Source organism: Entelurus aequoreus, linkage group LG14 (assembly GCF_033978785.1).
Source record: "Entelurus aequoreus isolate RoL-2023_Sb linkage group LG14, RoL_Eaeq_v1.1, whole genome shotgun sequence".
Lineage (NCBI taxonomy): Eukaryota > Metazoa > Chordata > Actinopteri > Syngnathiformes > Syngnathidae > Entelurus > Entelurus aequoreus.
The window spans coordinates 20246752-20260494 of NC_084744.1; the positions used below are offsets into that span (position 1 = coordinate 20246752).

Genomic DNA, 13743 nt, shown 5'->3' on the forward strand with positions numbered 1-13743 from the left:
CACTTTAACAGTCCGATGCAGCGACCACATTACTGTGGGCATCACTTTATACTGTCTGTCGATCTCACTGTTCAACCAGACCTCACTTGTGAACAAGACCCTGACATAGTTGGACTTTTCACCTCAGCCAGGGCCAACCACAGAATTTAAAAATGAAGATTCGCATTAGTCTGTCTTTTGCCTCAAGTCCACTGGCAGATTCCTGACCCTTTGGTCATAAATAAATTGTGTTTGCTCCTTCTTGATTTTGTTGCTCTGTGTGCATGTTGGATCTTGCACTCTCTCTTTCAAGCACATGAACTTATGTTGTGTGAAAAATGTCTTACAACTTGCCGGTGAGTGGGAAGTGAGGCAGCATACAGAGTGAGTCTCTTTAAGTCGTGTCAAAGCAAGTGCCAGGGAGTGATTCAGACAGTTGAATCTATCACTCCAATCCAAGGCAAGACTAACCCATTTGTAGCTATTGCTCTCCATCCTGAAAACCTTCAATTCAATTTACCTTTTGGATCGAATAACCTCAGCTCTAGTTAAAAATCCTGGGAAGTAGAGACGACACTAACGGGCAAAAGTCCTTGGGAGCAGAAAGCATTTTCACCCAATAACGATGTAAGTGTTTTGCAAACAATTCAAAATGTGTGCTGCTCCATTACACTAAATGCTGAGATATTTCACATACTAAAGACAAACCTTCCTGCAACATTTCCTTTACAATCTGCATCCTATAACCAGTCTTTGCAACATAAACTCAACAACAACGCAATTCAGTTTGACCACTGAGGCATGTGGCTCCTTTTTAATGAATTGCACTTTTTGCCCAGTGTCAATACTGAACCACGACAAGAGCGGAAACATATGGAAAATCACTGAAATTGCTACATTTATCTCAAATAGTAAACACGCTGAATGATTTTATTATAGTCGGGTTATTTATTTACCCAAACATAATTTGACAGTCCATTATTTGGGAGCAGGCACAATTTGAAAACTATATATGTATACATATATTAGGGCTATCAACTTTAATGGGTTAACGCATGTGATTAATAAAAAAAAAATAATGCGTTATCATAAATTCAGCAAAATTAATCCCACTATTTGCTATGACCGCACGTAAACCCGGAAGTCGGTTACAGGGTGCAAAAATGAGTGAGGAGTGATGAGAGGCAGCCAATTTCACTTTAAAACAAACTCCGATTAAACTTTGGATAAAACTGAGGTAATTTGCTGGCATTGCAGTGGCACACTTTCTCAACATCGGCGCACAACAAGTTTAAAATAGCATCTTACAGTAAAGCATATACAGGTTTTTTGCAGGGCATTAAAAAGCATTAGAAGTCATTAAATAAATTTTGCGAAAATTAAGGCTTTAAATGTCATAAAAAATCATTGAATATTTTTTATAAAGAAAGAGTACATGTAGATGTAAATGATCCACTATGTTAAGTTGTTTATGGGTGTGTTTACTATTTGTATCTTGTTTGGTATATTATTAAAAATACTTTGAAAAGGTGCACTTAATTCTTACCATATTTATTGTCACCAAGTTTTCACAAACACCTGACTAGTGCAACCAATACTTTAAAAGTGCACACAGAGGTAGATTTTTTACCTAGCACTGGTGGTTATCTGCGTTTTTGCGAGAATTGCCAGCGATATAGGTTGAAATGTATACAATACCCATCCTTACCAGCGACTATAAAAATAAAAAAAATGCAATAATTGGAGTATTTAAAGTGTCTGCAAAATTGTCTATCTCATCTTTACTGAAGGCCCTGGGACCTCAAGTCTAAATATTAAATAACAGAAAGCAAAACAAAACAAAAAAGACGTTTTTATTCTCAGAAAGCGAACTCCCTATTTGTAAGCACTCTGTCAGACAAGGCTCTTCTGATGCAAGGACTCACCTCACCAACTCCTGTGAGGATTTTCGATCAATGACTGACCTTCCGTTCATCCGTTAAAACAAATCCCTCCAAGGAGCCCTGAGATTACAAATGAAGTCATGACGGATGCAAAAACACATCCACCAAGACTTTTTTTGTAGAAGTATAAAGTATTGCTGCTGCTGGTCAGACATTGTAAGACTATTATGAATAATACTTTATATCTGTAAATCTCATCTCTAAATGAAGATCAAGGTAAAATTACACCCAATTACAGTGAGGCATAAAAAGACAGTACAATTTGCAATTAGATTTTTTTTTAAAAGTCTTAAAATCCCTCAAACAACGTAGAGGTCAAGCCGTCATCATACAAACTTTAGCAATACTTCAGCGTACCTCAGAGGAGCTAAGTGCAGTAAAAACAAAGGATTTACATTGTGTTTTCATTTTTCTGCAATACTTATGTCAAAACAGTCTAAACAGGGATTGTTTCGAGTGGCATGTGAGAATTAGCACTTAACCACAAACTAACTATCTAGCCTGTGACTGGCTAGCTGCTATGTTGCAAGTTTAAAAATAGTTGATTGTTTGTGATACTACTACAGTGTTGTCTAATGTTTACAGTCGTGGTCAAAAGTTTACATACACTTTTGAAGAACATGATGTCATGGCTGTCTTGAGTTTTCAATAATTTCTACAACTCTTATTTTTTTGTGATAGAGTGATTGGAGCACATACTTGTTGGTCACAAAAAACATTCATGAAGTTTGGTTCTTTTATGATTTTATTATGAGTCTACTGAAAATGTGACCAAATCTGACATCACATGGACAAAGATAAGACCTTCTGAAGTTTGGCCACAATACCCAGTAATATGTTTGGAGGAGAAAAGGTTAGGCCTATAATTCCAGGAACATCAAGCCTACCGTCAAGCATGGTGGTGTTAACATTATGCTCTGAGTCTGTTTTGCTGCCAATGGAACTGGTGCTTTACAGAGAGTAAATGGGACAATGAAAAAAGAGGATTACCTCCAAATTCTTCAGGACAACCTAAAATCATCAGCCCGGAGGTTGGGTCTTGGGCGCAGTTGGGTCTTCCAACAGGACAATGACCCCAAACACACGTCAAAAGTTGTAAAGGAATGGCTAAATCAGGCTAGTAAAGGAATGGCTAAATCAGGCTAGTATTAAGGCTTTAGAATGGCCTTCCCAAAGTCCTGACTTAAACGCATGGACAATGCTGAAGAAACAAGTCCATGTCAGAAAACCAACAAATTTAGGTGAGCTGCACCAATTTTGCCAAGAGGAGTGGTCAAAAACTCAACCAGAAGCTTGTGGACAGCTACCAAAAGCGCCTTATTGCAGTGAAACTTGCCAAGGGACATGTAACCAAATATTAACATTGCTGTATGTATACTTTTGACTCAGCAGATTTGGTCACATTTTCAGTAGACCCATAATAAATTCATAGAAGAACCCATCCATCCATCCAGCTTCTACCGCTTGTCCCTTTCGGGATCGCGGGGGGTGCTGGAGCCTATCTCAGAACCAAACTTCATGAATGTTTTTTGTGACCAACAAGTATGTGCTCCAATCACTCTATCACAAAAAATTAGAGTTGTAGAAATTATTGGAAACTCAAGACAACCATGACATTATGTTCTTTACAAGTGTACTTTTGACCACGACTGTATATGGCCTAGCTGTTTTAAACTTTGGAATCTCATTTCAACAATGCCTTTGCAGTAAGTAAAGGCTGCATAGGGGCAACAGTTTGACATTGGAACAAATTATTTCCATTTCCATTATTTCCATCCATCCATCCATCCATTTTCTACCGCTTGTCCCTTTTGTGGTCGCGGGGGGTCGCTGGAGCCTATCTCAGCTACAATCGGGCGGAAGGTGGGGTACACCCTGGACAAGTCGTCACCTCTCCATTATTTCCTATAGAAAACAATTCTTCATCCATCCATCCATTTTTATATGTATTATAATTATATTAAAAATAAAGTCATCATTTATATGTTTTTACATACAATGTATAGGTAGGGGTATTTTGACAATTAATCTTGGCTTTTAATCAATACAAACTTCAGGTCAGATTGAAAGGTGTTTCCTCAGCAAGTCAGCCAACATTTGTTATGTTATCAACATGTCTGGACCAAGGCCACACAGAGTACTTATCTAACCTGTTCTGCTAAAAGCATCCAGCGAGCAACTTAATCAGACCTGAGTTAACCTCCTTCTGCCCCTCTACTCTGAGTTCACCATAGCCACACCATACCTTTAAGGTATTTTATAAAACAAGATCTCCACTAGGCACGGCATAGACAGCATGGCATGGTGACCGTGACCTAACAGAACACACACATGCACAATCCAATGAGATCCAATATAAAAGTTGTATCAAAAAGGCTCTTTAAATATATATACTTAATATGGTAATTAAATAGGAAAAGTGCTATGAATAAAAACATTCTCCAATCTCTGACATAATCAAAACTTTTATACATTAAAAAATGTGAAATCCTTTGCCTTGACACCAACTGCGTCATTGACAGCAACACAAACATCACCTTTAACACATCTCTGCAACACACACATTAAAACAGCAGCTGGAAGTGACAAATAAACACCTTACAAACATTTAAAAAAAGAGGACAAATATGATGAAGGTGTTAAATGGTTTGCAGCGATACTGCCTACCTTTTCTCAAAAGTGCTCCAAACACTTCACACAACAAGCGGTGAGGTAAAGAGACAGGATATCACACATTTAGGGAGGGATGTGGAGGAAGAAAAACACATACAAATACTAGCATACACATACCTACAGAAGCACATATTTTTTGCAAGACTAGCTCTTACAGCATAATAATGTAGTCTGGATCCCGGGGATGCATAAGATCTCCTGAAACCATAATGCATCATTGATCATGGATATACAGTGGTTTCTGTCTGAGCTGAAAAGGGGCTGTTATAGCGCTATTTAAGCCACCTAATAATGCATTTAACATGAGGGAATAACATACACACCTTGCTATTGAGTCCCACAGGCCTTTGTTTTCACTCGTTTCACTTAAAAGATCTTCATTCATCTTGTCTGCTTTTTTTTGAACCTATGACACAAAAAACAAACAATTATTGAATCAGTAATTTGAACACATTTTTGATTTTGAATGTTCTTTGCATTGGGGCTGAATCAGGGTGCAAAAAAACATCCAGATGCATTAGAATGCAATGTATTTTTTGTAAATACAGTGGTACCTGAACAGAAAAGTGCTCCAACTTAATAGTTTTTAGATAAGAGCTGTCTCTCGACTAATTGTTGTGCTTTAAGTTGCAAGCAAAAATTTGAGTAACAAGCATGTGCGCCATTGGTTGACGTAGCGAAGGCCAGGGTGAATCCTACAAGATCCGCTCAAAACATCTAATTTTACTCGCTAATATTAGCGTATAGATAGAATTCGACATAACTTTGTTTTTACAACCATTTGAATGAAGAAAGCAAACGTCAAGGAAGTGGAAGATATTCACTGACTTAAATAAAGAAACCTTTAAAAAAATCATTACAGAGAGTGTTGCCTCGAAGTAATTCGAGCACATCACTGCTAGGTTTCTCATTGTATCCCATTGGGTTGAGGTTTTTTTTGCCCTGATGTGGGATCTGAGTCGAGGATGTCGTTGTGGCTTGTGCAGCCCTTTGAGACACTCGTGATTTAGGGCTATATAAATAAACTTTGATTGACTGTCTGGACCATACTGAAGCAGAATGAGTCTGACGCCAGCCAAGAATTTTAAAATAATATCTAAACTGGGTGCATTTATACGTGAAAATATGGAAACGCTGCTGATGGTGTGTTTGACGTTGAAAAAGCTGGAATGAGATACCGTCGAAGTCCACTCTTTAAGGTAAATGCTGTACATTATTGTTACATTACTTCATAAAACAAATGTAGTCATTAGTAGTACATTCTACTGTATTGTTTTGAATACACTATTTCTTATCTAAAAGCTAGTTTCTCTTTTTAAAAGGCATGTTGAGTGTTTAAATAGCGCTATTTTTGGGAGAGTGGATGCAAGCACCAATTAAATTGATTTCTTATAAATTTCAATGGACAACGTTGATTTGTGATACAAGTGTTTTAAATTAAGTGCTCCCTCACAGAACCAGTTAAGCTCGTAAGTTTAGGTACCACTGTAAATGTTTTGAATTCAATTTACTTGCACATACATTTTGGAAATAATGCGCTTTCCTTTATCAATTAATAGTATGCAATCAATTAATTTTATTCTCATTTCACCTTGGGGTCAAAGTTGGCCAGTGCGTACAAAGTACATTAACAAGCTTTGTCAAAGAGGTTGCTGATAAAACTTCATAGGACAATGAGATTATTGGTGAGACAAGAAAGCAAAATTGACCTGACATTATGACAGCAGGTGCTTGAAATATGATTTTGTTGCTTCCATGCTACACTTATCACTTGTGTATCCATTGTGTGCATTGTTGTTCTGTCATTTTTGATTGAAAGGAACTATCCAAAACTTTCCCTGACTGCACTGAAGACATTGTTTATCAAAACAAATAATATTTAAGAAAACTATTATCTAATCACCACCATAATGTGATGATCATGATGTCTTAAATGAAAAAAAAAAAACATACTCACCCTGACTTTAATGATCTTACTGTGAAAGCTGTTCAGCAACACACTGACATCACCTGCGTCTGCTGGGGAATCGGTTCCATCATGACTGTAAATGTAAAACATATTATTTTTTAAATACAGTGGTACCTCAGTTTCCATAGAACTAATTTTTTGTAAATTTTGGTTTTTAATGAGAGTTTTTCGCCAACATTTTTGGTTATCACATGGCTAATATTACATGTAACAAACTAGTCAATTTGTCCGCATATTGTTTAAAGGAATCAGGATGCCCATACAAAGAATCCCTGCATTGGTGACCAGTCCCTGTTTTGTTTTTTATTGAGTACGACTTCAAAAGACACTTGGGCCAAAGAGAGTTGCGAGTGCCAACACTTTGATTTAGAAGGTGAGAAGCACTATTGAAAAAGGAGCTCGTAGCAAAGTACAAAAGTGGCGACCACATTGCTTTATCCTTCTCTCTGCTCATCTCCGTGTTCCCTAACAGGAGTCTTCAATAAAGCTAATAGTGGTGTTCAATGTGTATTTATTCATTTAATTTGTCATTTAAATGTATATCACATTGTTTCCTGCATGTAAAACTAAAAATATTCTTTATAAAATGTTTTTTGTTAATATAGGTGGGTTTCTTAAAGAGATTAATTGGATTCACATTATTTCTTATGGAAATATTTGTTTCAGTATTCGTAAGATTTGGTTTTCGTCTGACTTTTTGGAATTAATTACAAACAAAAACACAAAAACTAAGATATCACCAATATTAAAGGTGATAATATATCAGATACTATGTCAGCAGTTAAAATGTTGTCAGATCACAATGTTAAAACCTACAGTATGAGAAAGCATGCATGACAACTGGTATGCTGCTAATGCATTTACACAGATGCCTAGAGGAGGCTAACCTTCCACTGTATTTTACACAATATATCCCTCTTACGGCTGCACGTACGTATTGATGTAATTACGTACGTACATAACACATGCACACGCATTAGCTTTAGGTGTTGATAGCTAATAACAGCGATTTGGCGTTATGTCATTGAATGTATATTCTATCATAATAACAACATGACTGCAAATTGTTTGCTGCTTCTCTTGGACCGCTTTTGTATTTGTGCACGCCCTACCTGCGCGTACGTCTTGACGATGCCATGTGAGTGACCGTCGTAAACACCAATCATTTTATTCTGGCCGGTAGCATTTTTGAGTACATGACCTTTGTAATTGTGAAAAATATAGACCATTGTCAAACAAATGTGTTCTGTTAAACCGCTAATGGTAACATAAGCTAGTCGGTGGTGTTCTTGTTATATTTTAACTTTAAATTGTTAAGTGCTTGTGTATTTATTAATTATTTTTTGATGGTGACAGAATGACCCTTTCAATTGTTTCCTACAGGAGGATATTTTGAATACTGACTAACCAGAGGTGAGACAGTGTCCCTGAATGGATTGTGTTCAATGCCTTGACACCCTACAGATGTCAGGGTCACACCCAGATCAAATTCATTACCCTCCATCATTATTAGGCTTCACATTACCGATATTTTATCCATTACGACTTCCCATCTGGACGGTGCATGCTGGCAGAGTTAATGAAAATGTCTGTGCAGTATTGATCGTGCAACAGCGGCCTTTCACAGGAATTGAGTTGAACAGTGTGTTTTGGCAGGTGCAATCTACTGAGTCTAATGGTGAGTTATAGGATATGATGCAGACCGAGCCATTAATACCCCAAAATACAGAGAATTAACCCTATCATCACGATTAATGAGGAGCACTATCCCAGTTTTCAAGTGCATCATGTGTTTTTAGCCTCTTGCCTGTCACCAGTACCACTCAGCCTTTAGGGTTTGTGCTGAAAAGCACCAGAGATCAATCTGTGTGGTTTCTGTAAGAGGAAAGGAGATCTGACCATCTCAATCATGGCTGTCAGGGTGAGCTGCACAGTAGCAGCAGCAGCAGCACAAGCGCACAGTGCACGGACACATCCCACTCGGCTCTGATCAGCCACCAAAGCGAAGCAGAGAGCCCGCTAACCACAAGAATAATGACACTGCCAAGGTGAAAAATGACAGCACCTTTTTGCTTCACCTGGAGGATTGGGGAATAAATCTTGGGTTGTCCTATATGATTCCACAAAAAACAGAAGCATGTGTGTGTTCTAAATCATACGCGCGAGAGGACATTGCCTGTGATTGTAGGATCATTTAGAATGGAGTACCCTGTGAACTCCAAGCCGTGAAGACGCACAATCATTAGTTGTATGTGAGCTATTGACGATGAGCGCAACAAGTCTCTTTACAAAGCTCACTGGAGCAACCACAGCCACTAATTATTCACAAAAATTAGACAACACCAACACACTACCTTGTACACACAGCTTTTAACGCCCACGCTTTCCGGAATAAAACACATGCTGCAGCCCACGACAATGAGGCGGATGGCGTGATGGCTGACCATCTGAATCATACACCCCGCCCCTGCCCGCCATGTCTTCTCTTTAATAGCATCCCTCTCCTCCTACCTGCCTTGCACCCCCTATGTGCAAAGAGCAACTCCCTGCACTCGTCAAAACCTTGAGCTGAAACACTGTCAGCAGCTCTCTGCGTTACCATAGCGACGGGTTCCACAGCTACTGGTATGAAACGGGAAGGTGAAATAAAAACTGTCTTGAAGCCGGGGGCTTCTGGTGAAGACACCTAATTAGTCTCATCACCTTACCTTCTGAGAAAATTGGGAGAGACAAGATATTTGAAAATGGAATACAAGACTGTAAAAACTCACGAAATAATCTGGTAGATGTCCTCCGATCGTCCTTTACGCAGTCGTAGCGTCCAGGCACCCGGATTGGCTTTCAGCTGAAAATACCCCTGTTGTCAAAAAAAGCACACAGTAAATTCCCGATTTCTTTATACAGACCATTATCATTTTAACAAAATAATACATGTTAGATTATAATTAGAGGTGTCCTAATCCAATATTGATATCGGTCCGATATCAGCAAAAAAACATGTGTTGTATGATATCGGCTTGCATCTAAAAACTTCTGATATAAGCTCCAATAAGCAGTTCTGCAGTGTGTCTACTTGAACAAAACTGGGCAGTCAGTTAACATCTAAATGTCCTCCAATAAGCACAACCGTTTGATATTTTCTTGTATTTTAGTCAAATCGTTTGCAAAAGGTAATCATGGTAGGCTATAGATTACTAGGAGCTAGCAGCTACACAACAGCTAAGCACACAAGATAGACATGCGTAAAAGGTATCCTGTATTGAACAATGTTGCTGTGTAAAACACATTTGTCAATACAAACAAGTATCAAATAATTGAAGTTGCATTCTACACTCCAAAATTATAAAAATAGATACTTTAAAGTCAGAGGTGAGTCTTTTTCATACCTAACCATTGTTCTCTCTTTGCCTAATTTCACTTGAACAAACCTTTTCTAACATGCCACACTATAAAATAATACAAGTATATACAGTACGATAATTCGTGCTGATTTTGTATCAGATTTATATCGGTATCGGTCAACACTCAAGGCTCCAATATAGGTGTCGTATCGAAAGTGGAAAAAGTTGTATGAGGTCACCCCTAAGCATAATACACAACTATATGTTATTTTACAGCCTGTCACTCACTAAAGAGTCCTCTGCTTCCCTTCTTATCATTGTTTGGTATCCAACCACCTTAAATTATTTCAACATTTTTCATTTTCTCTTCTTAGACATCAGAATGACCTCTTAGATGAGGGACTTTCCCAACTAAAAAAAACTTTAAAACCAATGTCTTATAAAAATGTATCACTCTCGACTCAACACAGTAGTTAATCCTGCGATCAATGTTTATTACAAATCTAAATGTGGGATATAAATATTAATGGAAGTATAAGTGTTTGTACATAGTATAATATTGGTACAAATGTTTAACCAACATGTGTACAGGGATATTTCACATGTCTTTACTGTGTATATATTTGAACAGTGTTTATGTTGTGTAAAGGAAATTTCACATTTCTAGGAAGCTCATCTTGTAATGGAGATTGTTTATAGGGTTAGGCGAAATAAGTGCTCAACTTCAGCCTAAACCTTTTCGGTCTGTAACATTGTCAATTTATGAATGTACAACTGTTTGTTTATGTAAAACTGTTTGTTTATTTTATTGACCACTGACCGAATAAATTATAAACTAAACTAAACTAAACTAAACTAAACTAAACTAAACTAAAATTAAACTGTGGCACAATAATCCTAACTTCAGACGATACAATGCATTTGGGGCCACCTCTACTCCCAGGGAAAAAATGACTTCTAGAGCATAGAGTATTAGCATATTAGGGTTTTGATGTGAATAAATCTATCATAATTATGGATCTGATTGAACATTTTAACACAGTTAACTCATCAGCAGCACCGACTGACTCAAACTCCCTGAAACGTCTCTGGCAACGGATTTTAGGATATTTGTCCCGATGGTGTTACTGTCATGTGTGCGTAAATAGGCAGTTGATTCGTTAGTGGCAGAAGCAAACAAGTCAATATGAAATACTTTTATACAACACGTTCGCCCTCTCAATAGGAAATTTGAGTTAAAAAAACGCCAATGACGAACATTTAAACGACAAAGTATTGTGCACACTCTGCATAAATAAGTTTTATTCCATCATAAAATACTGTATCAAATGAATAACACATGAGAAGTAACAGGTTCAATCAATCAATGTTTACTTATATAGCCCTAAATCACGAGTGTCTCAAAGGGCTGCACAAGCCACAACAACATCCTCGGCTCAGATCCCACATCAGGGCAAGAAAAAACTCAACCCAATGGGATAACAATGAGAAACCTTGGAGGGGATCGCAGATGTGGGGACCCCCCCACCCCCCTGGGCGACCGGTGCAATGGACGTCGAGTGGATCTAAGTTCATCTAGGTTCACTTGAAAGAGACATGAAGATGATGGTCAAGATGTTTCATTAACAAGTTCATTGCATACATAATTCCTTCTTTCTTGAGTCATTTGGGATGCAAGATGAAATCATTAGTACAGATAAAAAATACATAATATTTATTTGTGATTAATAGAAATCAACCCAAAGAAACCTTGTGATTAACCTAATTAAACATGTCTACCGTTAGACTTCACATAATAATTATTGATATTAAATAAATATTACCTACTAGGGTTGTACGGTATACTGGTACTTATTAAGTACCGCTGTGCTAATGAATTGAAAACTGTACTATAGTGCCTTTGGAAAATACCGGTATTTATTTTATCCGCATGCTGCTGTGCGGCGGTGACGTTGCTGAGCGAAGGAGTGTGAGTATGTCAGCGTGCACAAGGAGAAACAGTGTAGAAAAGAAAATGGCAAATAAAGGCATTTCTACTGGTTTATAAAGAGTGTGCGTGAAGCGCAACATAGAGGTATTTGGGCTTCAAAACTATTGACAAAGATGATGCTTTAAACACAGAAGCACTAGGCTGCAAGCACTGCTTTAAAACATGCCTCGCCAAAGGTAGCGTGATTAAAGTGTTACCACCTTTGCTTTAAACTTAGCTAAACAATTAAATAACAAGGGGTCAGATCGACAGGTAATCTAGTTTTACCTGCTTCATGTTCTATCTGTGTAGTTTCAGACATAGAATTGTTTTTGTATTTACTAATGATTGTATTTGTCTTAAAGGGGCACTGCACTTTTTGGGAATTTTGCCTATGGTTCACAATCATTATGAGTGACCAGAACACAAATGTTATTTTTATTTTTTTAGGATTTTAAAGATCATGAAAAAACGCTTGGAAGATGCACCGTTGTAACCTTCAAAGCCCTCTAAAACAAATTCAAAACCCTCTATCAATATTTTATATACACACTGCAAGTCTATATATAATGTAGTAACAGACACGTTCATAACAATATGTAATATGTTCAATATTTACCATATTCTGATCATTTTAGTCATTCCAGGGACTGATTTCTTCAGCGCATTGATTTCCGTTTCCATAGCAGCACACTTCCGACTTCTGGCAACAAATGTGTGTTCCTACTCCCGGATACGTGTGTGTGTTGTAATTTGTCGTGGTTTGTGCAGCCCTTTGAGACTTTCGTGATAAAGGGCTATATAAATACACTTTGATTGACTGCTATCAGGGCAGGCTTGGTAACTGACAAAGAAGACAACTATTTTTGGACAAATGAGGATTCACAACCTTATCTTTTTCAAGCTGAGTAGATGGAGGATGAAATACTGCTTCTAGAAGTCAGTACGAAGGAAGGGTGAGACGATGGAGCAGACGGAAGCATAGAGAGTGAGGTCGGTGTGACTTGAAGCTGCAAAATGTGGAACTTGAAGCCATGTTATTTCTAAACGCACAACTGTCCATCGAGTGAATCACACTTTAATATTATTCATGATATATGCAGCACATCACCATACAACTACAGTGCATACACGGTCTAGCTAGCTGTGTACAAACAAAACATGCGCTAATACCCTACAGATCAGTGACATGCAGTTAGTGCAGGCAGGTGAGGCGGGGCCTCACGTGCCATCATGGAAAGAAAAAAAATGTAAAAAGAAAAAATAATTATTAAATTGTTGTATGTATCCAGTGATTACACTATAAAGTTATTTTCCATTTAACTTCACCAGTTTTAGATTATTTTTATTAAAAATCGCTGAATTTTCACATTTGCCGTTCAAATACTGAGAAGAGACGGTGCAGTGATCAGCAGCCAGTTGAGGCACGTCACTGCGTTGTGCCTCAACATGGATTGTGGACTCGGCTAACTGCTGGCCTGCTGTGCAGTGAGACCGTATTGCTATATGAATTATATTATACATTTCCATAGTTTAGTTAGCTGAGGTATATAATGTACAGTGTATTTTGTCTACGACTGTATGTGTGTAAGTATTTCTTGTGCTGAGCAATCATAAAACGGCTGCAAAAGACGCACTGGCTGAGGCTCGCAGTAATCCCGCCTCCTGGTGGTAAAGAATGCACACCCGCCGTAGAATGCACCCCCTGACGGGAGTGTTATATCAACTAAAGCCCACACTTAAACTTTCCACGTGCAAGATTGAATCTATTTAAAAAAGTTATTTAATAAGAAGCCAAAAAGTGCAAAAACAATAATGTTCGTGTTGGAGGAGTTGTGAATGACTGCAGGGCCACAACATTAGGTACAC

The 13743-nt window shown here is 37.9% G+C and overlaps 1 protein-coding gene across 5 annotated transcripts in view; it reads right to left on the reverse strand.

Annotated features, from left to right (window-relative positions):
- uggt2 (UDP-glucose glycoprotein glucosyltransferase 2) overlaps nucleotides 1–13743 on the reverse strand; it is a 109402-nt gene that overhangs the window by 30466 nt on the left and 65193 nt on the right. For 3 of the 5 annotated variants that reach the window (XM_062069172.1, XM_062069175.1, XM_062069171.1), the window contains exons 30-33: nucleotides 9336–9421; nucleotides 6553–6637; nucleotides 4919–5001; nucleotides 4713–4793 (exon numbers count right to left, since the gene is read on the reverse strand). In XM_062069172.1, coding sequence (XP_061925156.1) covers nucleotides 4713–4793; nucleotides 4919–5001; nucleotides 6553–6637; nucleotides 9336–9421 — 335 coding nt within the window. The remainder of the gene's footprint in view (nucleotides 1–4712; nucleotides 4794–4918; nucleotides 5002–6552; nucleotides 6638–9335; nucleotides 9422–13743) is intronic. The other 2 variants (XM_062069173.1, XM_062069176.1) reach the window with 1 other exon arrangement.